General features: G+C 44.3%; 1 protein-coding gene across 3 annotated transcripts in view; it reads left to right on the top strand.

Annotated features, from left to right (window-relative positions):
* LOC109867608 (tetraspanin-9) overlaps positions 1-27,518 on the top strand; it is a 290,148-nt gene that overhangs the window by 257,330 nt on the left and 5,300 nt on the right. For all 3 annotated transcript variants that reach the window (XM_031801318.1, XM_031801319.1, XM_020456855.2), the window contains 4 exons: positions 771-845; positions 20,297-20,398; positions 20,844-20,975; positions 23,688-23,771. In XM_031801318.1, coding sequence (XP_031657178.1) covers positions 771-845; positions 20,297-20,398; positions 20,844-20,975; positions 23,688-23,771 — 393 coding nt within the window. The remainder of the gene's footprint in view (positions 1-770; positions 846-20,296; positions 20,399-20,843; positions 20,976-23,687; positions 23,772-27,518) is intronic.

The following is a 27,518-nucleotide window of genomic DNA, read 5'->3' as shown; positions in this document are numbered from 1 at the left end:
AGGTACCGGCCTGACATATTATCTGTAAAATTCTTCTGGGAATAAACTCTCTTTAGATTGGAACTATTTGAAATGTATAAAGCTCAGAGAACCTTTTCCATCAGGAAGCTTGCGCCTAGGCTAGACAAGTTGAATGAGCCCATCGCAAAAGGCAAGATTGTTATGTGTGACACACTCGGCCGACATTGTTGACATGAAAGTGAGTGTGTATGTGTCCATGCGCGCACACACACAAACACACACACACCGTAATCAGAGCACTAACTTTTTGTCTAAACAAGCTGTTCCTGAAACTTTCCACACCCAGAGGAAATATGACAAACAAACTTTGTGGGACCTGCCAACAAAAGACAAAACATTCAATGAAACAATCTAACGCTGAACTGGCCACCTAAAGATTCAATAAACAATTGTCTGTGTGGTTTTCACTGTGATCCCTTGTTCATACAGACCGTGACACAAATAATAAACGCATAACAAAATTAATAGAACTCTACGCAAATTGAATTTCTGAATGTGCCGGTTGCTGCGCTCCCATGCTGTGAAGAAGGGACAGAGTAAATATTTAGTTGAAGGAGAGAGGAGGCACTGGGCTGCGTCCGTGGAAGATGAATCTGTAGAGGAATTAAACCTCCCCCACGCATGTTCACTGGCCCTCGGGCACTCACTTTCTCTCCATCTCTCTCCCTCCCTCTCTTGCTGTCTTTCCCTCTGTATCTCTTCATCTCACTCTATTCTCCCCCCTCTCTCTATCTCCCTTTCTTTTGCAGTTCTTCATTGTCTTGCTGATAATCCTGCTGGCAGAGCTGATACTACTCATCCTGTTCTTTGTGTATTCAGATAAGGTAAGGATACTTTAATGTCCCCAATGTTAACAGTGTTTGACTATGATACATTATAAGATACTCCAGAAAACCCTTACAGTTGCCTAAGAGTACTTCGCAGTGACCATGAAAAAGAGCGCCACCAAGTGGTGGTCTTTGAAATAGGTACAACTGTCCCAGAGTCCTGGCAAGAGGACTGATAATGACCAGCAGGAGACAGGGTTACAATCAGGGTTGGGGAGTAACGGATTACAAAAAACGGTAACTGTAATCCGTTACGTTACCAGTAAAAAATATTGTAATCAGATTACAGATTTTTGAAAACTAGATGATTACTTTAAAATCCGAAAGGATGGTTGCGAAAAACATCTTTGACACTTCTCTGTTTTCTCAATGACATTCAAATCAGCATTGAAAAAAGGCGCAAGTTGAAATTTGTTCCACCTGAGCGAGTCTGACCACAAGTCAGAGACCACTATGATGACACACCAAATATGTTTGATGGATCGCGGGAAAAGAGACGGAATAGGCTTTTGTAGGCTATAGTCCAATGTCTTCCAATGGTGCGACTGCTGTCGGCACCCAAAGATTATCCAACTTGATGAAACGTTTGGAGGTAAGGATGACAGTAGTGGTGTAGTCTACGGCGATACGGATATCACTTATTATTGATATCTACAAAGCGCGTTAATGTGAATCACACTGCTGCTCTATCATTTTATCTATTTGCGCCTTACAGATTTTGGATGTTGTGGATGCCTGTTCACAAATCTAAATTTGTATTTGAACCCAATTATGGTTCAATTCAAGAAGTTTAACCTGCCTATCAATCATTGTTTTTGAAACCAGTGGACAGCCAGTGAAAAATGCGCTCTTGCAACAGCTGCATAGTGCGGATCCAAGCCTATGGAATAAAAGTGGGTTTTTTATTGCTCAATCTAATTCATGCTGATAAAAAAATGTATATGTAGGCCTAATGGACACATGCTCAAACTCACACACTTTTGATAGACTTAAGAGGAAATCTGTAGTTGCTACATCCATTTTTGGACAGTACCAGTCAAAAGCACCCCCACACAATCACACCACCTCCTCCATGCTATCCGGTGGGAAACATACATGCGGAGCTCATCTGTTCACCTACTCTGCATCTCACAAAGACACGGTGGTTGGAACCAAAAATCTCTAATTTGGACTCATCAGACCAAAGGACAGATTTGCACCGGTCTAATGTCCATTGCTGGTGTTTCTTGGTCCAAGCAAGTCTCTTCTTATTATTGGTGTCCTTTAGAGGTGGTTTCTTTGCAGCAATTTGACCATGAAGGCCTGATTCATGCAGACTCTTCTGAAAAGTTGATGTTGAGATGTGTCTGTTACTTGAACTCTGTGTTGCATTTATTTTGGCTGCAATTTCTGAGGCTGGTAACTCTAATGACCTTATCCTCTGCAGCAGAGTTAACTCTGGGTCTTCCTTTCCTGTGGCGGTCCTCATAATCATAGCGCTTGATCATAGGGTTTTGCGTCTGCATTTGAATGTCTTGAAAATTTCTGCATTGATTGACCTTCATGACTTTAAGTAATGATGGACTGTTGTTTCTCTTTGCTTTTTTGAGCTGTTCTTGCCACAATATGAACTTGGTCTTTTACCAGATAGGTTATTCCACAAATGAACTTTTAACAAGGCACACATGTTAATTGAAATGCATTCCAGGTGACTACCTCATGAAGCTGGTTGAGAGAATGCCAAGAGTGTGAAAAGCTGTCAAGGCAAAGGGTGGCTACTTTGAAGAATCTCAAATATAAAATATATTTAGATTTTTTTAACACTTTTTTGGTTACTACATGATTCCATATGTGTTATTTCATAGTTTTGATGTCGTCACTATTATTCTGCAATGTTGAAAATGGTCAAAAATAAAGAAAAACCCCTGAATGAGTACTTTGACTGGTACTGTATATCAACTGAACCCTAACCAGTTACTAGAACACTTGCTTGGTCAAAGACTCACTAACACCAGTTACCCCTGACTCCAGAAGAAGGATTGTTCATGTTGCACGTGTCCAGAAGTGAGTTGAGGTGGAGGACAGGACTTTATAAAGGTTGTCTCAATCTGCCCTCCTGGAGACAACAAAAGAGTTCAGGGCCAGACTGGGGTCTCCAACCCCAGGATATACCACTGATTGGCTGACCGGGTCAGCCGACTCTGGTCCATGGCAACCCGGTCCCTAACACATAGGTGTGAAGTGGCCTTCTGCAGCAGGAAAATAGCTTCAGGCTGAGGTCGGGGGTTGGTATAAGGGTCTAGGGTTTCTGGGATAATGGTGTTGATGTGAGCCATGACTTGCCTTTCAAAGCACTTCATGGCTACAGATGTGAGTGCTATGGGTCAGTTGTCATTTAGGCAGGTTACCTTAGTGTTCTTGGGCACAGGGACTATGGTGGTCTGCTTGAAACATTTTGGTATTACAGACTCCGTCAGGGACATGTTGAAAATGTCAGTGAGGACACTTTCCAGTTGGACAGTGCATGCTCAGAGTATATATCCTGGTTATCCGTCTGGCCCCGCAGCCTTGTGAATGTTGACCTGTTTAAAGGGCTTACTCACATCGGATACAGAGTACATGATTACACAGTCGTCTGGAACAGCTGATGCTCTCATGCATGCTTCAGTGTTGCTTGCCTCGAAGTGAGCATAGAAGTGATTTAGCTCATCTGGCAGGCTCATGTCACTGGGTAGCTCGCGGCTGTGCTTCCCTTTGTAGTCTGTAATAGTTTGCAAGCCCTGCCACATCCAACGAGCGTCAGTGCCGGTGTAGTACAATTCAATCTTATTCCTGTATTGATGCTTTGCTTGTTTGATGGTTCGTCTGAGGGCATAGTGGGATTTCTTGTAAGCGTGTCCTGGTTAGAGTCCCACTCCTTGAAAGATCCATGGCTTCTGGTTGGGGTATGTACGTACAGTCAGTGTGGAGACGACATCATTGATGCACTTATTATTGAAGCCAGTGACTGATGTGGTGAACTCCTCAATGTAATCGGAAGAGTCCCGGAACATGTTCCAGTCTGTGCCTGCTAAACAGTTCTGTAGCTTAGCATCTGCGTCATTTGACCACTTCTTTATTGACAAGTTTGCTTGTAAGCAGGAATCACGAGGATAGAAATATGGTCAGATTTGCCAATTGGAGGGCGAGGGAGAGCTTTGTACACATCTCTGTTTGTGGACTAAAGGTGGTCTCGAGTTTTTTTCTCAGGTTACTCATTTAACATGCTGGTAGAAATTAGATAAAACGGATTTAAGTTTCCCTGCATTAAAGTCCCTGGGCTCTAGGAGTGCCGCCTCTGGATGAGCGTTTTCCAGTTTGCTTATGGCCTTATACAGCTCATTGCATGCGTCCTTAGTGCCAGCATTGATTTATGGCGCTCAATAGATAGCTATGAAAAATATAGATGATAACGTGGTAAATAGTGTGGTGTACAGCTTATCGTGAGATACTCTACCTCAGGTGAGCAAAACCTTGAGACTTCCTCACTTTTAGATTTCGTGCACCAGCTGTTGTTTACAAATATACACAGACCTTGTCTTACCGGAGGCGGCTGTTCTATCTTGCCAATGCAGCGTTAACCCCTCCAGCTGTATGTTATTCATGTTGTCGTTCAGCCACGACTCGGTGAAACACAAGATATTCCAGTTTTTAATGTCCCGTTGGTAGGATATTCTTGATCGTAGCTTGTCTATTTTGTTATCCAATAATTGTACGTAGGCTAATAGGACTGATGGTGGATCCTTACAAGGTACCCCAACCTGCGAAACAAATCAAGGATTTGGGCTTTGTCGGATGTCTGAAGTAAAGAAAATATTTGTCCAGTACGAGGTAAGTAATTGCTGTCCTGATATCTGGAACTCTTTTCGGCCATAAGAGATGGTGGCTGAAGCATTATGTACAAAATAAGTTACAAATAACGTGAAAAACACACACAATAGCACAATTGGTTAGCAGACCGTAAAACTGCAGCCATCTCCTCCGGCGCCATTCTAATAATACAACAACATATTGATGTCATTATATTCCTTATAGTACGCTGTTCTAAAATATGAAGTTTGTCTTCATTTTTAATTAAAAAATGTCTGATTTAATTTATTAAATATTACAAATATTAATATCTGAAAAGTTGCCTTTGACTTTGCTTAATACATTGTTTGGAACAATATACTCTTCAAGTACAGCAAATTTCCAGTGTGGGCTCTCTGCTAATTCTGAAGGTAAGGTACATTTTACGAGCACCACCAACACAGTGAATGGGAAAATGGATTCAAAGCGAACTCCCTCTTCTGGTGATTTGCTGAATGTGCAGTCCTAAAGGAAGGCTGTAATTGGTTAAAAACCTATAATGTCAATATCAATATGTATAATTTGGGTCATATCATTAAACGTACCGGAGAGCCCAATCTGGAAATGTTACGTGTTTGAAGAGTATATTGTTACAAACAAATGAAATAGGGTACTTTTGAGATAGTAATATTCATATTTTTTATGTTGAATAAATTAATTAGAAAAATTGTATTTCAGAATCTAGACATACTCAATATTTGAGAGTACCCTCTAATGACACCAATATGTTGTCTGTATCATGTATGGTTCTCAGATCAGGGTCTTACTGCAGGCATGTATAGATCTAAAAAAGGCCCTAAAATGGCCACTTTCATCATGAATTTCCAAAAAATGGTTTGTGATACAAATTGTATAAGCATGTCAAACGTCCTTCCTCCCAATGAAGTTACAATGTGACAATTGACAGAACATTTTCGGCCAACTCTGGCGTGGAATCTCCCAATTCACTTAACATCTACTTTCCTTGAATTACTTATCATGTATTAGGCCTCACATGAAAACCGACATGAAACCTGCAGACATACTGCATATTTGCACACACCCCAAGACACACATGGTGTCATGTACATAAGCACGGCCCAGTTGTTCTATGCTGAGTGTCCTCAGTCTCCCCTTTCAAAGACACTTGTCTCACAGCGAGAGTTTAAGCATCTTCACCCCTCAGAGGTGACCTCCAGGGTTAAAAAGATCACAGGTCGCCCGCACAATGCAGTCTAACCCCTGGCCAGTTGGCTCGGTGTAATTGCTCCTGAGCTCTGTTTTAGCCCCACTCTCTTATTTCCCCCACCTAAATCTTGAGGTCAGCATTTCCCATGACCCCTAGAGCCAGGGATGTTGCTCTGTGCTGCTATGTATGGCCAGGGTCTGAGAATCTGAGAACACTGGATAGCATGTAAAGCTCATGAGATTATTGACCGCCATGGGTGAAGTCTTAAAATCAACCTATAAATGTTCACAGATTGATGACGCACCCAAATATTTCAAATCAAAGTTTATTTGTCACGTACATAGATTTGCAGGAGTTATAGCAGGTGCAGGGAAATGCTTATGTTACTAACTCCAACCGTGCAGTAGAATGTCACGTAAATACAATGCAAATACACACAAAAAATACATCTAAACAATAAACCAAGAAATGACAGAAAGAAAATGGTATGTACCGTAGTAGTTAAATTAAGACGAGCTATGTCGAGAATACAGTATATAATGTACATGCACACTGAGTAAACAACAGTATATAACAGAATAAACATACATTTTGTGTAGGTCAAATGGACCAGCAATAAAATTGTGAAAGTATCCTCTTTTGTCCAAGGGCATTGTATGAAATTTTTAGAAATGAGTCAGGGAAAAATCTTTCTTTATATATTCTAAGTCGTTTCCCTCCAGGACATAAGTTAATTCTCTTTGTTCTGAGGTTATTGCTCAAATTCAGCTTCTCCAACAGATAAAGGAATGACTTTAGCAGTTAGCACCCAATCCATTCAGAGATTTGAATCTATCCCTGTCTCCCAGGAAGGCAGGCAGGCACACACTATCAGGAGTCAATATGTCTGCCGTAGCCTTATTTCCAGATATCACCAGCTTAACATCATAAACCCAAACGAGAGCCTTTCCAAAGGATCTTATAGGAGAGTACTTGACAGCAGTACAGCAGTCTCAGATCACCTGTGAAGGTGTGGGGTGATCGGCAGTCAGAGAAGCCTGGGCTCATGTCCACTCAGAGTAGAAGTGCCGATCTAGGATCAGTTTTGCCTTTTAGATTATTATTATATATATTTTTTAAACCTTATTTTACCAGGTATAAATAGACAGGGGGACTTGGGAGTGCTGATTATAGGATCAGTACCCCTCTGTCAATGTCATCTTGTTCATTAAGATCTAAAAGGCAAAGACACTCCTACTTTAGATCATCAAGGACATCAACCACCCCTAGCCACGGCCTGTTCACCCCGCTACCATCCAGAAGGCAAGGTCAGTACAGGTGCATCAAAGCCATCGGGTACAGGCCTAACACTGTTGTGTCATCTGCAAATGTAATGATGGTGTTTGAGTCGTGCCTGGCCATGCAGTCGTGGGTCAACAAAGAGTCACTGGTGATTCCTGCCTTAATTTTTGCTTGTAAGCAGGAATCAGGAGGATAGAGTTGTGGTCGGATATACCAAATGGAGGGTGAGGGAGAGCTTTGTACTCATCTCTGTGTGTGGAGTACAGGTGATCTAGATTTTTTTCCCCTCTGGTTGCACATTTAACATGTTAATGGAAATTTGGTAGAACTGATTTAAGATTCCCTGCAATAAAGTCTCTGGCCACTAGGAGCACCGCCTCTGGGTGAGCGGTTTCCTGTTTGCTTATTTCCTTATACAGCTGACTGAGTGCAGTCTTAGTGCCAGCATCTGTCTGTGGTGGTAAATAAACAGCCACGAAAAGTATAGCTGAAAACTCTCTTGGCAAGCAGTGTGGCCTGCAATTTATCACAATATACACTACTTCAGGTGAGCAAAATCTAGAGACTTCCTTAGATGTGATATTCGGATGTACCGATCCTGTGCAGGTGTTGTTACACGTGGTCTGCCACTACGAGGACGATCAGCTGTCCGTCCTGTCTCCCTGTAGCGCTGTCTTAGGCGTCTCACAGTACGAATATTGCAATTTATTGCCCTGGCCACATCTGCAGTCCTCATGCCTCCTTGCAGCATGCCTATGGCACATTCACACAGATGAGCAGGGACTGTGGGTATCTTTTTTTTGTGTTTTTCAGAGTCAGTAGAAAGGCCTCTTTAGTGTCCTAAGTTTTCATAACTGTGACCTTAATTGCCTACCATCTGTAAGCTGTTAGAGTCTTATCGACCGTTCCACAGGTGCATGTTCATTAATTGCATTTCACTACACCCGCAATAACATCTGCTAAATATGTGTATGTGACAAATTTGATATGATTAGACTCTGAAAGGCTTTATGAATACAGGCCCTGATCCTAGATCAGCTCTGCTACTTGGAGTGGCTTCGTAAATACGGACCCTGCCATTTTGTGCTGTAAGACCGACTTCAGGCTTTACTGTAAGAGTTGTCTCAAGTTAGTTGTATTCAAATCCAGTCAATAGCTCCAGTGGTTTCTGAGCCCTCTGTCTCCTGTGTGTATCTCAAAATCAAATCAAATGTAATTTTATGGGTCACATACACATGGTTAGCAGATGTTAATGCGAGGGTAGCGAAATGCTTTGTGCTTCTAGTTCCGACAGTGCAGTAATATCTAACAAGTAATCTAACAATTCCCCAACAACTACCTAATACACACAAATCTAAAGGGGTGAATGAGAATATGTACATATAAGTATATGGATGAGCGATGTCCGAGCGGTATAGGCAAGGTGCAGTAGATGCTATAAAATACAGTATATACATGTGATATGAGTAATGTAAGATATGTAAACATTATTAGTGGCATTATTTAAAGTGGCATCATTTAAAGTGACTATTGATCCATTTATTAAAGTGGCCAGTAATTGGGTCTCAATGTAGGCAGTAGCCTCTCTGAGTTAGTGATTGCTGTATAGCAGTCTGATGGCCTTGAGATAGAAGCTGTTTTTCAGTCTCTCGGTCCCAGCTTTGATGCACCTGTACTAACCTTGCCTTCTGGATGGTAGCGGTGTAAACAGGCAGTGGTTTGAACAGGATGGTAGCGGTGTGAACTCCACTTGCACATTAAGGTTAGATGAAGGGACGATAACGCGGATGGCCTGAAATGTATCTTCTTTTGTTGGTCTCTAAGTGTCATTCAAATGTAAAGCTGTTACTGCAAATTGTGTGTTATTGAATGTGGCATGTCTTGCTGTTCTTGGTTCAGGAACTCCGTATCAGGTCAGGAATAGTTCAGCACAGGATTATTCAGACTGTGTTCAGACTGTGACATTACATGAGGCTACTGGATATGAGAATGGTGAGGAGAGAGTATGGATATCCATCCTGCCCTGCCTTTCTAAAATCTTTGAAAGCCAAGTTAACAAAGATCACAGACCATTTAGAATCCCACCGTACCTTCTCCACTATGCAATTTGGTTTCTGAGCTGGTCATGGGTCTATCTCAGCCACGTTCAAGGTCCTAAAAGACATCATAACCGCCATTGATAAAAGTGCAGCCGTCTTCATCGACCTGGCCAAGGCTTTCGACTCTGGCAATCACCACATTCTTATCGGCAGACTCACTAGCCTTGGCTTCTCAAATGACTGCCTCGCCTGGTTCACCAACCACTTCTCAGACAAAGTTCAGTGTGTCAAATCAGAGGGCCTGTTGTCCGGACCTCTGGCAGTCTTTATGGGGGTGCCACAGGGGTTCAATTCTCAGGCCGACTCTTTTCTCTGTATATATCAATGATGTCGCTCTTGCTGCTGGTGATTCTCTGATCCACCTCTACGCAGACGACACCATTCTGTATACATCTGGCCTTTCTTTGGAAACTGTGTTAACAAACCTTCAAACGAACTTCAATGCCATACAACACTCCTTCCGTGTCCTCCAACTGCTTTTAAATGCTAGTAAAACTAAGTGCATGCTTTTCAACCTATTGCTTCCCGCAAGACTAGCATCACTACTCTGGACGGTTCTGACTTAGAATATGTGGACAACTAAAAATACCTAGGTGTCTGGTTAGACTATAAACTCTCCTTCCAGACTCACAGCAAGCATCTCCAATCCAAAATTAAATCTAGAATCAGCTTCCTATTTCGCAACAAAGCATCCTTCACTCATGCTGCCAAACATACCCTCATAAAACTGACTATCCTAACGATCCTTGACTTTGGCGACGTCATTTACAAAATAGCCTCCAACACTCTACTCAGCAAACTGGATGTAGTCTATCACAGTGCCATCCATTTTGTCACCAAACCCCATATACTACCCACCACTGTGACCTGTATGCTCTCGTTTCCTGGCTCTCACTGCATATTTGTCGCCAAACCCACTGGCTCCAGGTCATCTATAAGTCGTTGCTAGGTAAAGCCCCGCCTTATCTCAGTTCACTGGTCACCCTAGCAACACCCACCCGTAGCACACGCTCCAGCAGGTATATTTTTCTGGTCATCCCCAAAGCCAACACTTCCTTTGGCCGGAGTCATATCTCTCTCAAGCATCAGCTGTCAGAGCAGCTTACCGATCACTGTACCTGTACTTGGCCAATCTGTAAATAGCACACCCAACTACCTCATCCCCATATTGTTACTTATCCTCTTGCTCTTTTTCACACCAGTATCTCTACTTGCACATCATCATCTGCACATCTATCACTCCAGTGTTAATGCTAAATTGTAAATATTTCGCCTCTATGGCCTATGTATTGCCTTACCTCTCTACTCTTCTACATTTGCACACACTGTACATAGATTTTTCTATTGTAATATTGAATGTACGTTTGTTTAATATGTAACTCTGTGTTGTTGTTTTTGTCAGAATGCTTTGCTTTATCTTGGCCAGGTCGCAGTTGTAAACGAGAACTTGTTCTCAACTGGCCTACCTGGTTAAATAAAAGGTGGATTGTAAAAAATATATATATGTAGTATATGTGTGTGTGTGTGTGTGTGTGTTGGGGTGTCAGTGTATGTGTGAAAATGTTGGTAGATTCCAGCGTGTGTGCATAGAGTCAGTGCAAGTGTGTTAGTGCAAAAAGGGTACATTTCCGTTTAGTCCGGGTAGCCATTTGATTAGCTATTTAGCAGTCTTGTATCACAGTCTATGGCTTGTGTGCCTGGAGTCATTAACGTTAGCATAGGGTAGCTGACCCAGAATGAGGCCACGGCGCTGAAGACAGATGATAGTCATTTTTTGTCTGGCCTTGCCATCTGCTGTAGTCAGATAGTGGGTCACTGCAAGGCCAGTAGTAGTACACTGGAGCGGTTTCATCAGAGATGAAGCCTGTGTTTGCTTATTTTGAACTGCAATGGAAAGAGACGTACCTCTCTACCATACCTGGAGGCAAGACTCCCACTGCAGAGCCACCGTGGGAGAAGGGGAAGATACTAGCCTGGAATTAAAAACTGATATGCTATGTTTCAATGATGAAATTAAGCATATCAACTAGATTCCAGGCTAGGAAGGATACTCCCATATTGCAGTGAACTGACATATCCCATCATGTGGTATCAAACACCAGAGCATACTCATGTGCACCAATGTGTCGGAGGAAACACTGTGCACCTGGCGACCTGGTTAGCGTGCACTGCGCCCAGCCCACCACAGGAGTCGCTAGTGCGCAATGGGACAAGGATATCCCTACCGGCCAAACCCTCCCTAAGCCGGACGACGCCAAGCCAATTGTGCGTCGACCCATGGACCTCCCGGGCGCGGCCAGCTGCGACAGAGCCTGGGCTCAAACCCAGAGTCTCTGGTAGCACAGTGATGCAGTGCAGTGCCCTAGACCACTGCGCCACCAGGGAGGCCCTAGGAACACACTTTTAAAGAGCAACCAGGCATCCTCTACTGACGGGATAAGGTCAATATCCTTCCAGGATACCCGGGCTAGGTCAATTAGAAAGTCCTGCTCACTGAAGTGTTTTAGGGAGTGTTTGACAGTGATGAGGGGTGGTCGTTTGACCGCGGACCCATTACGCATGTAGGCAGTGATCGCGGAGATCCTGGTTGAAGACAGCAGAGGTCTATTTAGAGGGCAGATTGGTCACGATGATATCTAAGAGGGTGCCCATGGTTATAGATTTAGGGTTGTACCAGGTAGGTTCCTTGATCATTTGTGTGAGATTGAGGGCATCTGGCTTAGATTGTAGGACGGCCGGGGTGTTAAGCATGTCCCTGTTTAGGTCACCTAACAGTATGAACTCTGAAGATAGATGGGGGGCAATCGATTCGCATATGGTGTCCAGGGCACAGCTGGGGGCTAAAGGGGGTCTATAACAAGCGGCAACTGTGAGAGACTTGTTTCTGGAAAGGTGGATTTTATAAAGTAGAAGCTCAAATGGTTTGGGCACAGACCTGGGTAGTATGATAGAACTCTGCAGGCTATCTCTGCAGTAGATTGCAACTCCACCCCCTTTGGCAGTTCTATCTTGTCGGAAAATGTTATAGTTAGGGATGGAAATTTCAGGATTTTTGGTGGCATTCCTAAGCCAGGATTCAGACACGGCTAGGACATCCGAGTTGGCGTAGTAACATGCGAACACATGCATACCAGGGATACAACAGTACAGTGGGCCCACCGTTCGGTATGTATCACGGTTTGTGGGCCACGGTAACGGTACGGTTTCGGTATCTTTATATTTAAGTTTGAACTTGTATGACGAGTTTGCAACACGTAGCTCTTCATCTCCCAAACCAGTACATAGTGAACCATCACAGTGAGGTAGCTTCCAGTACATAGTGAACCATCACAGTAAGGTAGCTTCCAGTACATAGTGAACCATCACAGTGAGGAAGCTTCCAGTACATAGTGAACCATCACAGAGAGGTAGCTTTGAGTTGCTCTGGATGTCCAACTATCAGTGGATAGAGCTAGATAGGTTGTATGTGTCAATTTGTTTTCAATTTCTCTCCGTGATGTTTCATAGAGTTTGGGAATTACTTTTCCGCTGAAATGTGTGCGGGAGGGGACATTGTAACACGGTTACATCATGTAAGAATTTTTTCCACTTGAGTAGCTGATGGTGACAAAGCAATGCTTGCAGACTGTACTTTGTTTGTTTATGGTCTTCTTACCCTCGTCATTGTATTGACCGTTGAATCCAAAATGTTCCCACACAGCGGATTTGAAAGACGGCGATGCCTCTTCAAATTTGCTTCTCTCTGTCTCGCTATCGCTCGCCATTGTCAGGTTGGAGCTGAGAGAATATTTGTTTTTAGTTTTCCCTTTCTTCATGGGTCCCCTTTAGGGAGGTTTCCTACTGAGATGTCACTGCAAATCGTCCATAGGTTGTTTAAGGGGGAGGGTTGCGGTCACTGCAGTTGCTACATTTTGAGACATTGCTGTGGAGTAAAGTTTGTCAGCCCTCAGGAGCCCCCTAACGGCCAGGGGCCCCAAGCAGTTGCCTGCATTGCCTGTTCACAAGCTGCGTGTTTGGTTCTGTGGATCTGAATGTACAACGTGCGTGTAGTCTGCAGCACAATAAGCAAGTTATGGAAACTATAGGAAAATGACAGGCATATCGTAATTCTGCGGTTCACGGGTGCGTATTGAACCGTAGGGGGCATACCGAAAGGTTTGACAACGTACTGTTGCATCCCTAATGCATACTGACGACACACACACACACACACTCTTTCACACTCACTACATATGCTGCTGTTACTGTCTATTATCTTTCCTGTTGCCTAATCACTTTACCCTTACCAATATGTACATAGCTACCTCAATTACCAGTACTCCTGCACATGGATTCAGCACTGTTACTCCCTGTATATAGCCATGTTATTTTTTACTCCTTATTGTTATGCATTATCTATTTCTGTTTTATTCTACTTGTATCTTGAACTCTGCATGGTTGGAAAATGACCTGTAAGTAAGCATTTAATTTCACTGTCTACAGCTGTTGTTTATGAAGCATGTGACAAATAACATTTGATTTGATTTGGGGAAAGGGAGGATGGAGAATCAGGGAGGACGGGGCGATGTCCGGGCCCTAGAAGGTTTTGCTGCTCCTTCTTGGCCCTGCTAGAAGACCGCAACAGCATTAATAGTGTGTATGGAGTTGTGAGCCCCTCTGGCATCTCACAGTGCTGGACAAATGGGGAGAATTAAAGTAGTACTGTACTATAAATCCCCACCCATACATTATTTATCCACCATCCACCATTCAATTACACTCTCTTGCCCTGTCTATCGGTCCACAGCCAGGACCCCCTGCAGTCAGCACTGACCTTAATCACTCTACAGTCTATAGAGGGAGATTAGAGTAGCTCTATTAATGAACTTGTGTTGTTGGGCTCTTTTGGCTTCTTGGCTTTGCCCTGCTGTTTTTGTTGTTGTTTCTCTCTGTTAGAGGGACAGTGAACAAGCCGTTAGTGGTCAGAGGAGGAGATCTGTGTATGTGAACTGTTGAGGGAGGGGCATAGATAGGGCGGGGCTCTGGGACCAGTTCCAAACCATGTGACAGACATGGGATCACTCCCAGAGTATCTTACTGTATGTGAGGACTGGCGATGGACACTGGGTGGGGCACTGGGACAGGTTCCAAACATACAGTAGAACCCAATCTGGCTAAGTTCCTCATATACGTGAGCACTAGCAAGGGACACTGGGTGGGGTGCTCTGTCCCATTCCAAACCATGTGACTGATACCATGTGGTACCCAGCCTGGCTGAGTGTTGTTGTGCCAGCTCTTAGCATGGACACCCGTGCGTGTCTGTCTGTATCGTAGAGTGTCCCAGGTGGTGTGGCTGGGTCTCAATAGCAGACAACGGTTCAAATACTATTTGAAATTATTTCAAATACTTTTGCTGGGCTTGATTGAACTTGCCTGTCTCAATGGAACCAATAGAATATTAGCAAAAGTGCAAAACCTGACAATCTGGCAATTAATGGCATGCTAGAGCAAACGGTAAAATGATTTGAACGATTGTGAGTAGTATCTGAACCCAGGTGTGCTCAGTAAGGTAGCGGAGTGTTCAGTGAACTGTGGTTAGAACACATCCAACGGGAGCATGTCAGGAGGATTACGCTAGGATTTGACCGTGGGGATGTCTAAGAAATATTTTCTCTTTGATCAACAATATAGTTCTCCCTCCGTGAGCATTAAAGCACCACAATGTAAGCTGTAAGATGTGTGGTGAGTCACACAGCCTTTAGTGGTTTTCTTACCTATTTTCAGTTAAGTCAGTTAAGAATTTGTTCTTAACTGACTTGCCTGGTTAAATAAAGGTAAAATAAAATAAATAAATAAATAATTCTGTCGGTATCAATAGTCTAAGTGTTTAACCACGTGATATGGTTAAAAGATTCAGCCATGGTCTACAACCTTTGTCTCATCCTAATGGAGAAAAGCATGTTCTGTAACCTTTAGCCATCTCGTAATTGAGGTAAGCTCAGTCTGCTGATCGAAAACCCGAGTGGGGGTTTTATTCGGAAGGGCCGAAGAGGGCTGTCCCAGGATGTCTGACCCTAACTGGGCTCAGGGGCGGTCCTCTGATTTAGTTCAACTCAGAAGGGAATTGTATTTTTCTTCATTAAACAGTCCAAAATCCTATTCATCTTATACAACAATTAGATGTAAACCTCATATCTGAGGCTATTATATAAAGAGCGTTATGATAATGTGGCCACACCGTCTCCCATGAGCTTCCCCAAGTTGTGACAAACGGACCAGTTCGTAGCTGGATTCTTCACTGATCTTTTATACTTTCTCCGGAACATGAAATTTGTTCGTACCTCAAGTTCTGTGAGGTGGAAGGATTTCCTTTGTTCTCCATGAAAATCTACTCTCTCTCTACTATGTGGCCATGTGGCAGGGTCTTCTCAGGAATTTACGACCTCTGACCACAGCAGCCTAGTTGAAGGAGGAAAGGGGGAGGCAGGGAGAGGGGGATGGGGTGGCTATACCCAAAGAGGCCAACGTCATGACAACACCAAACAGCACAACCCACCTCTATGTTAGTGTGTCTGTCTCCAGCACCGGAGACACACGGTGACCGGTGTGAAGCTGGCTCCTTATCTAATCACTTATAGTAGTGTAATGGCCTTTCCCTCTTACTCCCTCTCACTGTCCATCCCATCCACCTGGCCATGGCTCCAGCCTGCAGCCCGCATCCCCCTGGCTTGCTTGGACATGATGGATGGCCTCTCTCGCTCCCATCCTATTCTGCTGATGCAGGTGGATCTGCAGCCCAGAGGAAGCCAGTACAGTGTGCTCCATAATGAGACACATTTTACACTCTGTCAATATGTCTCCTTTAGGTATTCTGTTGATGCATTTTGACAGGTGCTGAGGAAAGTTAATCTCATCATGAGTGATTTTTCTCTAGGAATGGCATAGTTTTGCTATCAGGGAACTACTTCACCATCAGTATAGACTTGAGTCAAGCGTTTTATCAGAACTCACACAATGTGTTTGCAACCATTTCTGCTGTGAAGAGAGAAAAATTGATCAAAGTAGTGAGAGATCAAGCCTGTCGTTTGTTTTGCAGTCATTAGTATGCCTCGCTAACTGTGGTAAACACTTGATCATTATGTTGCATTTCAAGCTAGGTTCGAAGAAGGTGCTTTTGGGCTCAATGATGACTGGTCCCCTGTTCTCTCCTGTGATTGTGTGGCTGTGGGGAGCAGTAATGAGCAAGAGAGTGCAGAGAGGTAGGAAGGAGGGATAGAGTAGAGAGAGAGACTCAGTGGGAGATGGAGACATGGGGCTGAGAGAGGGAGAGCTGGATGATAGTGGAGAGATGGAGACATGGGGCTGCGAGAGGGAGAGCTGGATGATAGTGGAGAGATGGAGACATGGGGCTGAGAGAGTGAGAGATGGATGATAGTGGAGAGGTGGAGACATGGGGATGAGAGATGGATGATAGTGGAGAGATGGAGACATGGGGCTGAGAGATGGATGATAGTGGAGAGATGGAGACATGGGGCTGAGGGAGGGAGAGATGAATGATAGTGGAGAGATGGAGACGTGGGGCTGAGAGAGGGAGAGCTGGATGGTAGTGGAGAGATGAGGACATGGGGCTGAGAGAGGGAGAGCTGGATGATAGTGGAGAGATGGAGACATGGGGCTGAGAGAGGGAGAGCTGGATGATAGTGGAGAGATGGAGACATGGGGCTGAGGGAGGGAGAGATGGATGATAGTGGAGAGATGGAGACATGGGGCTGAGGGAGGGAGAGATGAATGATAGTGGAGAGATGGAGACATGGGGCTGAGAGAGGGAGAGATGGATGATAGTGGAGAGGTGGATACATGGGGCTGAGAGAGGGAGAGTTAGATGATAGTGGAGAGATGGAGACATGGGGCTGAGAGAGGGAGAGCTGGATGATAGTGGAGAGATGGAGACATGGGGCTGAGAGATGGATGACAGTGGAGAGATGGAGACATGGGGCTGAGAGAGGGAGAGCTGGATGATAGTGGAGAGATGGAGACATGGGGCTGAGAGAGGGAGAGCTGGATGATAGTGGAGAGATGGAGACATGGGGCTGAGAGAGTGAGAGATGGATGATAGTGGAGAGGTGGAGACATGGGGATGAGAGATGGATGATAGTGGAGAGATGGAGACATGGGGCTGAGAGATGGATGATAGTGGAGAGATGGAGACATGGGGCTGAGGGAGGGAGAGATGAATGATAGTGGAGAGATGGAGACGTGGGGCTGAGAGAGGGAGAGCTGGATGGTAGTGGAGAGATGAGGACATGGGGCTGAGAGAGGGAGAGCTGGATGATAGTGGAGAGATGGAGACATGGGGCTGAGAGAGGGAGAGCTGGATGATAGTGGAGAGATGGAGACATGGGGCTGAGGGAGGGAGAGATGGATGATAGTGGAGAGATGGAGACATGGGGCTGAGGGAGGGAGAGATGAATGATAGTGGAGAGATGGAGATATGGGGCTGAGAGAGGGAGAGCTGGATGATAGTGGAGAGATGGAGACATGGGGCTGAGAGATGGATGACAGTGGAGAGATGGAGACATGGGGCTGAGAGAGGGAGAGCTGGATGATAGTGGAGAGATGGAGACATGGGGCTGAGAGAGGGAGAGCTGGATGATAGTGGAGAGATGGAGACATGGGGCTGAGAGAGGGAGACCTGGATGATAGTGGAGAGATGGAGACATGGGGCTGAGAGAGGGAGAGCTGGATGATAGTGGAGAGATGGAGACATGGGGCTGAGAGATGGATGACAGTGGAGAGATGGAGACATGGGGCTGAGAGAGGGAGAGCTGGATGATAGTGGAGAGATGGAGACATGGGGCTGAGAGAGGGAGAGCTGGATGATAGTGGAGAGATGGAGACATGGGGCTGAGAGAGGGAGAGATGGATGATAGTTGAGAGATGGAGACATGGGGCTGAGAGAGGGAGAGCTGGATGATAGTGGAGAGATGGAGACATGGGGCTGAGAGAGGGAGAGCTGGATGATAGTGGAGAGATGTAGACATGGGGCTAAGAGAGGGAGAGATGGATGATAGTGGAGAGATGGAGACATGGGGCTGAGAGAGGGAGAGCTGGAGACATGGGGCTGAGAGAGGGAGAGATGGCTGATAGTGGAGAGATGGAGACATGGGGCTGAGAGAAGGAGAGCTGGAGACATGGGGCTGAGAGAGGGAGAGATGGAGACATGGGGCTGAGAGAGGGAGAGATGGATGATAGTGGAGAGAGGGAGAGATGGAGACATGGGGCTGAGAGAGGGAGAGATGGATGATAGTGGAGAGATGGGGACATGGGGCTGAGAGAGGGAGAGATGGAGACATGGGGCTGAGAGAGGGAGAGATGGATGATAGTGAAGAGATGGAGACATGCGGCTGAGAGAGGGAGAGCTGGATGATAGTGGAGAGATGGAGACATGGGGCTGAGAGAGGGAGAGATGGATGATAGTGGAGAGATGGAGACATGGGGCTAAGAGAGAAAGAGCTGGATGATAGTGGAAAGATGGAGACATGGGGCTGAGGGAGGGAGAGATGAATGATAGTGGAGAGATGGAGACATGGGGCTGAGAGAGGGAGAAATGGATGATAGTCGAGAGATCGAGACATGGGGCTGAGAGAGAGAGAGATGGATGATAGTGGAGAGATGGAGACATGGGGCTGAGAGATGGATGATAGTGGAGAGATGGAGATATGGGGCTGGGAGAGATGGATGATTGTGCAGGAAAATGATGGAGAGCACTAAGTGACAGATATGATGATTCCTCCCGACTGATGAGGTACATTACGCACACACTGCTCCACTTTGGCAGAGAGAGGGAGAAAAAAGGATGATTTGAAATTATAGTAATCTTATTTCAAAGATTTGGGAGAATTTAAGTGGGTTATGCATGATTAATGATCATTTTTTATTCTTTGTGAAATTATAATTACTCTGAAGAAACAAATTCCTCTCTTATGATTAATTCAGCAAATCATTTATTTACACTTGTTTTATTTTTTTCACACCGATTATGAATCAGTATGTATCACTCAAGATAATTCAAATGAGTTCAAATGTTTTGCTGTGGCTCACTGATTGTGACACAGAATAGTAGGGGACTACTGGTCTTTCAAAGGGTCATCTTATATTTCAATATCCTCAAGCAAGAATCGATTGTTGTTATTCTCTGGCTGCTCAGTTCCTGTCCAGAAGTATTGTACTTTGATGTCCGGTCCTTTCATATTAATTTTCACCTTTTACCAAACAACGAGCCAGTCTTTAGTAACAATGTTGTTGTCTCACACAGCTATCTTAAGACGAATACACTTAACTGTAAGTTGCTCTCGATAAGACCGTTGTCTAAACGACTGAAATGTAAATGGAAACATTGTTCAACTTTGTTTGTGCTTCATCTCAGAGTGTAGATTAGAGATGACAGACACACTGCATATCCTTGTATCTTCCACTGACCACATTGGCACAATAAATGTGCCATTCACTTCAATGGGGGGAAATCGTGTACTTCTACAGACACCGTGCTTACGTTTTAAGATTTCAATATGATACAAATTGCTTTCCCCAGCCCCAGCCCCGTTCCTTCCTTCCTTGTGAAATAATCAGCAACCACTCCACAGTGTCATTTCCCAATATAATGACTCTCATCTCCATTCTCCGTCTACAATATTCTATCACAGTTTCCCAGCCCTCTAGGTATACAGGGCTGCTGTGGAACAGCCAAGCATTGAAATATGTATCTCCACCAAAAATGGAATGAGCACTGGTCTTATTGTTAAGATCCAGTCGAGAGGAAAATGCTATAGCAATACATAAGGCATATTTAAATGTAAGCTCAGTGGAGGGATTTGAGTGACGTCAGTCAAAGTCAAATAGATATACAGTATATTTCAATGTTTCTTCCAGATTTCTAGCTCACCTGAAGCTATCTATCTAACCCAGGGTTGTGTTATCTGTCCTCAGGTCAGCGAGAATGCGAAGCACGTATTGTTGTAATCAAGGTTTCTGTGTTGTCTGTGATCTGTCCTCAGGTCAGTGAGAATGCCAAGCAGGACCTGAAGGATGGCTTGTCTCTGTACAACACAGACAACAACGTAGGCCTTAGGAATGCTTGGAACATCATCCAAGCAGAGGTTTGTAGTATGTGAACACACTGAACACTCTGGGATCATCATGACTGCACACTAACTTTCATGTGGACTCAAGTTCACCTCAGGATAGTGCAAAAATGCATTTACTGTATAGCGAAGCCTTATTTACCATGAATGTTAAAAAATGTATTATTAATGGAACATCCAGTATGGAAAGTCCATATTGTTTCTTCAAATATGCTATGGGCTCCTTGAAGCTACATAGGGACTGCATTGTACAGGGAGCATAAATAATTGCAGTAGACTACTTACTGTGATATTTATCAGATTTGGTTTAAGGGCTCACAGACAGGTAGCACTAACTGTGTGTGTGTGTGTGTGTGTGTGTGTGTGTGTGTGTGTGTGTGTGTGTGTGTGTGTGTGTGTGTGTGTGTGTGTGTGTGTGTGTGTGTGTGTGTGTGTGTGTGTGTGTGTGTGTGTGATGCAGTGGAAGTGTTGTGGGGTGGTAGGGTACACAGATTGGCATGAGGCCCTCAAGGAGAAAATGGTGCCCGACCGCTGCTGCCAGGAGCACTACCAAGAGTGCGGACGCAACTCCACCAACATGTTTTGGACAAGGGTGAGCGGACTGGGTGGGCACTGGGCAGTCACAAGGGTGAGCGGACTGGGTGGGCACTGGGCAGTCACAAGGGTGAGCGGACTGGGTGGGCACTGGGCAGTCACAAGATTTCACAGTCACAAGATTTTAAACTTGTTTAAAAAGACTTCTGAAGTTTGTAATTTTCCCTTTGAAATGTCAGACTTGATTTTCCCTTGTCCATTAATTGTAATCCAGAAAATAATTAATATCTTGTGGCTGCAGGACTTTTTTCCTGCTGTAGCAAACTGGCTCAAATTAAGATCCTACATCTGTAGGTAATGTGCAACAATCCAATGTATTTGCCAATGTCACAAGCCTGGGAAAACAAAGAGCACTCTATATTTTTTAAATGGATAAAAGCTAAATAACATATGTTATTATATTATTATTTATACTATTATTATTGTTATTATTATATTACTAAACTAGTTCATTTGCAAGTGTGTTAAGATAAGAATTAAATTGTTTTGAATATCATTAAGATTTTAAATGGTCTGCATTTTTGGTCAGCATGTAAACTTTTGCTTTCATTATGCGTAAAGCAGTTTGATTTCAAATTTTTTTAAATATTTTTTTTCACCTTTATTTAACCAGGTAGGCTAGTTAAGAACAAGTTCTCATTTGCAACTGCGACCTGGCATAGAGCATAAAGCATAGCAGTGTGAACAGACAACACGGAGTAAACAATAAACAAGTCAATAACACAGTAGAAAAAAAAGAGTCTATATACATTGTGTGCAAAAGGCATGAGGAAGTAGGCGAATAATTACAATTTAGCAGATTAACACTGGAGTGATAAATGATCAGATGGTCATGTGCAGGTAGAGATACTGGTGTGCAAAAGAGCAGAAAATAAAATAAAATATAAACAGTATGGGGATGAGGTAGGTAAATTGGGTGGGCTATATACCGATGGACTATGTACAGCTGCAGCAATTGGTTAGCTGCTCAGATAGCAGATGTTTAAAGTTGGTGAGGGAGATAAAAGTCTCCAACTTCAGTGATTTTTGCAATTCGTTCCAGTCGCAGGCAGCAGAGAACTGGAAGGAAAGGTGGCTAAATGAGGTTTTGGCTTTAGGGATGATCAGTGAGATACACCTGCTGGAGCGCGTGCTACGGGTGAGTGTTGCCATCGTGACCAGTGAACTGAGATAAGGCGGAGCTTTACCTAGCATAGATTTGTAGATGATCTGGAGCCAGTGGGTCTGGCGACGAATATGTAGCGAGGGCCAGCCGACTAGAGCATACAGGTCGCAGTGGCTGGTATAAGGTGCTTTAGTAACAAAACGGATGGCACTGTGATAAACTGCATCCAGTTTGCTGAGTAGAGTATTGGAAGCTATTTTGTAGATGACATCGCCGAAGTCGAGGATCGGTAGGATAGTCAGTTTTACTAGGGTAAGTTTTGCGGCATGAGTGAAGGAGGCTTTGTTGCGAAATAGAAAGCCGACTCTAGATTTGATTTTGGATTGGAGATGTTTGATATGAGTCTGGAAGGAGAGTTTGCAGTCTAGCCAGACACCTAGGTACTTAAAGATGTCCACATATTCTAGGTCGGAACCATCCAGGGTGGTGATGCTAGTCGGGCGTGCGGGTGCAGGCAGCGAACGGTTGAAAAGCATGCATTTGGTTTTACTAGCGTTTAAGAGCAGTTGGAGGCCATGGAAGGAGTGTTGTATGGCATTGAAGCTCGTTTGGAGGTTAGATAGCACAGTGTCCAAGGAAGGGCCAGAAGTATACAGAATGGTGTGGTCTGCGTAGAGGTGGATCAGAGAATCGCCCGCAGCAAGAGCAACATCATTGATATATACAGAGAAAAGAGTCGGCCCGAGAATTGAACCCTGTGGTACCCCCATAGAGACTGCTAGAGGACCGGACAACATGCCGGTCCTGAGCATTTACAATACAAAACATCAGGGACTTCAGTTCTAATATTTGCCATGTAATCCTGCCCAGCGGGGATGACCAGATAGTCATGTATGTTTCAAACTCCCCCCGCCAGATGGAGATCAAATCAAATCAAATCAAATTTATTTATATAGCCCTTCGTACATCAGCTGATATCTCAAAGTGCTGTACAGAAACCCAGCCTAAAACCCCAAACAGCAAGCAATGCAGGTGGAGAAGCACGGTGTGGTCTGCGTAGAGGTGGATCAGAGAATCGCCCGCAGCAAGAGCAACATCATTGATATATACAGAGAAAAGAGTCGGCCCGAGAATTGAACCCTGTGGTACCCCCATAGAGACTGCTAGAGGACCGGACAACATGCCGGTCCTGAGCATTTACAATACAAAACATCAGGGACTTCAGTTCTAATATTTGCCATGTAATCCTGCCCAGCGGGGATGACCAGATAGTCATGTATGTAATAGTAATTGTGACCTGCGAATGAACTTGCCGTATGCATGAACCAGAGATGATACCTACAGTGATTTAACTGCGTCTGTGTTCTTTTCTGAATACCTTTGTTTGTCTGAAATATTTCATGTCTCTCACATTCAAAATGTATCGTGTTAAATTGCTTGACAATTTCGGCAGACCATTATTCATCTCCATCAACTATCACTATTCCTCTATATCTTCTCCATCGCCCTGTATCCTTCTCTCTTCTATTTCTCCTCTTTCTCACTCTCTCTCTGTCAGGTGCTAGTGTCCACTCACTCTTCTATTGTTATCCTTCTGTCCCCTAGGGCTGCTATGAGAAGGTGGAGGAGTGGCTCGATGACAATAAGCATCTCATGGGAACCATTGGCATGTGCATCTTGGTAGTGCAGGTAAGCAGCAAGCTCTCCATGGAGCCTGTGTGTGTGAGTGACTCCTCTCTCACCCTGCCTGTAAGAGACAGCCCCGTAATAAGGTCCATGCTCCGTGAGTGTAGTAGCACACACACATTCTGCCATACTGAAATATTGAAGATGGTGTCTGGTGCACCCTGGTCCTGTCTGAGGGAATGAAATCCCCCTGGCGCTGTGCCGAACACTGGAGCTGGATCCAGAGCCAGACACTTGGAAGTGATATGAGACCTGATAAAGAGATCTCAGCATGCTGCTGCATCTCTATGTTCCTCATGTGTGTCCTTCTTGTCTTACTCTCTGTCTACCCTAAAGTACCTGTCTGTCTCGCTGTCCTTGTGGTGTGCAATCTTACTAACCTAAAGTACCTGTCTCTCACTCTGTCTGTCCTAGTGGTCTGTCTCTCTGACTAACCTAAAGTACCTGTCCTGTCTGTCTCTGTTGCTAACCTAAAGTACCTGTCTGTCTCTCTGTCCTTGTGGTCTGTCTCTCTGACTAACCTAAAGTACCTGTCTGTCTCTCTGACTAACCTAAAGTACCTGTCTGTCTCTCTGTCCTTGTGGTCTGTGTCTCTGACTAACCTAAAGTACCTGCCTGTCTCTCTGTCCTTGTGGTCTGTGTCTCTGACTAACCTAAAGTACCTGTCTGTCTCTCTGACTAACCTAAAGTACCTGTCTGTCTCTCTGTCCTTGTGGTCTGTGCCTCTGACTAACCTGAAGAACCTGTCTGTCTCTCTGACTAACCTAAAGTACCTGTCTGTCTCTCTGCCCTTGTGGTCTGTGCCTCTGACTAACCTAAAGTACCTGTCTGTCTCTCTGACTAACCTAAAGTACCTGCCTGTCTCTCTGTCCTTGTGGTCTGTCTCTCTGACTAACCTAAAGTACCTGTCTGTCTCTCTGACTAACCTAAAGTACCTGTCTGTCTCTCTGTCCTTGTGGTCTGTCTCTCTGACTAACCTAAAGTACATGCCTGTCTCTCTGTCCTTGTGGTCTGTCTCTCTGACTAACCTAAAGTACCTGTCTGTCTCTCTGACTAACCTAAAGTACCTGTCTGTCTCTCTGTCCTTGTGGTCTGTCTCTCTGACTAACCTAAAGTACATGCCTGTCTCTCTGTCCTTGTGGTCTGTCTCTCTGACTAACCTAAAGTACCTGTCTGTCTCTCTGACTAACCTAAAGTACCTGTCTGTCTCTCTGACTAACCTAAAGTACCTGTCTGTCTCTCTGTCCTTGTGGTCTGTCTCTCTGACTAACCTAAAGTACATGCCTGTCTCTCTGTCCTTGTGGTCTGTCTCTCTGACTAACCTAAAGTACCCAACTCAGAAGTCTGACTCACTTTCCTTTTTGTCTGACTATCTTCTGTTATTGTGTGATTCTCTGTGTGCCCTACCTGTCTGCTCCTTGTCTACCCTTCCTGTCTTCCCTCCCTGTCTGTCTCCTTGTCTACCCTTCCTGTCTTCCCTACCTGTCTAACTCCAGCATTCTGTCACTCTGCTATCCCCAACCCTCTGTCTCAGAGGCAGCAGAGCCCAATCTCTTTCATGTAGACTAGTGTAGTCACCATGATTTTAGACTGTACCACAGGGATGGTATGCTTCTGTCTGCACACACACAAATCCCAAACACACCTAACATTTGCATAGGGTGTTTGAGAGGGAGGGAGAGAAAGAGAGCAGGAAAGAGAATGAGAGAGAATGGGGATCTGGATCTCCTCTAAAGCATAGTATATAGTAGGCTGAGCATGCAGCAGCAGAAAGGCAATAGACCCTTCCCCTTTCCTCTGCAGGGCTTTGACCTTTGACCTGACCCCACCACCTAGATAACATCCCACAGCCCATTAGTGAGACAGTACAGTACACCTGTATGCCAGGGGTCCGACACCTAACGAAAAATACATTACAGATAAGACTTTACAATTGACATACATTTCAAAACATGAACATGTAGTGTGTGTGTGCATCTATCGGTTAAACATACATGTCAGTACATACACACAACAAGGTTGTGGGTCTGTGTGTGACAGTGTATGGTTTGGGGTGTGATCTGTGGTGTGTGCTTAGCCTTGCTCTGGAGACTGGTATAATAACTGTGATTACTCACTCAAGGTCACTTCTGGCTGCAGTAAGTGCAGTCTGCTTCTGTAACAGACCTGGTTTCAGTCTCAAAACTGTAAACCCCATCCATATGGCACTCCAGGCAGGCTAAGGCAAACGCTGAAGATTTTAAAAAGATTTTAAATCATATTTGAACCCAGGTCTGTTCTATAATAAAGAGTACCACTCACTCCCGTCCTTACTGCTTCAGATAAAGAATTTAGGATCAGCCTTCCGACTTTGTTTGATGTGAAAGTAGTCGTGCTATTTCTTAATGGAAAACTTCAAAGAGAATTTAAAAAAATTCAGGTGCATCAAAATTTGCCTAATTGACATAATGCGCTCACTTATCTCACGTTATTCCTTCAGTGAGATACAGAGGAAGTTTATGTGTGGAGAGAGAGAGGTAACACAACACTAGTGTAGCACAGTACAGATGTAGGATCTTCATTTTATCACCCTGTTGCAGGAGAACTTTCTGCAACTTGTAGAGTATTTGAGGTTTAAATAGGCTTCTGAAGTTTGTCATTTCCCTTCGAAATTTCAGACTTGATTTTACCTTACAAAAAATCAACCGCTACAAAAGTCTGACCAGGTTTCAAATACGATTTCAAATATCACAAACGTCCGAAGTTTGGGAAGTATTAAAAAATGTGAATACACTGACTCAAATACACTTGCATGCGTTTACCCAGGTATTTAAAAATAGTATTTTTAAACAATTATTTGAAAATCTTCTTAAATACAATTTGGTCAAGTATTTTTTTTATTTTATTTTTTACAATTAACGATTCATTCAAATACTCAAATAAAAGTACTTGTTTTTGACTGTGTATTTGAAAATACTTATAAGTGGACTACAGGACCAAGCACGCCCCCATTCTCATCGACGCGGCGGCAGTGGAGCAGGTTGAAAGCTTCAAGTTCCTTGGTGTCCACATCACCAACAAACAAACATTTTTTTATTTAACTAGGCAAGTCAGTTAAGAACAAATTCTTATTTTCAATGACAGCCTAGGAACAGTGGGTTAACTGCCTCCTTCAGGGGCAGAATGACAGATTTTTACCTTATCAGCTCAGGGATTTGCTCTTGCAACCTTTCAGTTACCAGTCCAACACACTAACCACTAGGCTACCCCAACATGGTCCAAGCACACCAAGACAGTCATGAAGAGGGCACAACAAAACCTATTCCCCCTCAGGAGACTGAAAAAATTTGGCATGGGTCCTCAGATCCTTAAAAGGTTGAACAGCTCGGACTCCGACTGCAAGGCACTCCAGAGGGTAGTGCTAACGGCCCATTACATCACAAGGGTAAAGCTTCCTGCCATCCAGGACCTCCATACCAGGCAGTGTCAGAGGAAGACCCTAAAATTGAGAAAGACTCCAGCCACGCTAGTTATAGGCTGTTCTCTCTGCTACTGCACAGCAAGCGGTACCTGAGCGCCAAGTCTAGGTCCAAGAGCCATAAGACTCCTGAACATCTAGCCAAATGCCTACCCAGACTATTTGCATTGCTCCCCCCCTCTTTACACCACTGATACTCTATGTTGTCATCAATACATAATCACTTTAATAACTCTTCCTTCATGTACATAATACCTAAACTAACCGGTGCCCCCCGCACATTGACTCTATAC

Source organism: Oncorhynchus kisutch, linkage group LG22, assembly GCF_002021735.2.
Source record: "Oncorhynchus kisutch isolate 150728-3 linkage group LG22, Okis_V2, whole genome shotgun sequence".
In the NCBI taxonomy this organism is placed as follows: Eukaryota; Metazoa; Chordata; class Actinopteri; order Salmoniformes; family Salmonidae; genus Oncorhynchus; species Oncorhynchus kisutch.
The sequence above is the reverse complement of the archived record's forward strand: the minus strand, read 5'-3'. Positions and strand labels throughout refer to the sequence as shown.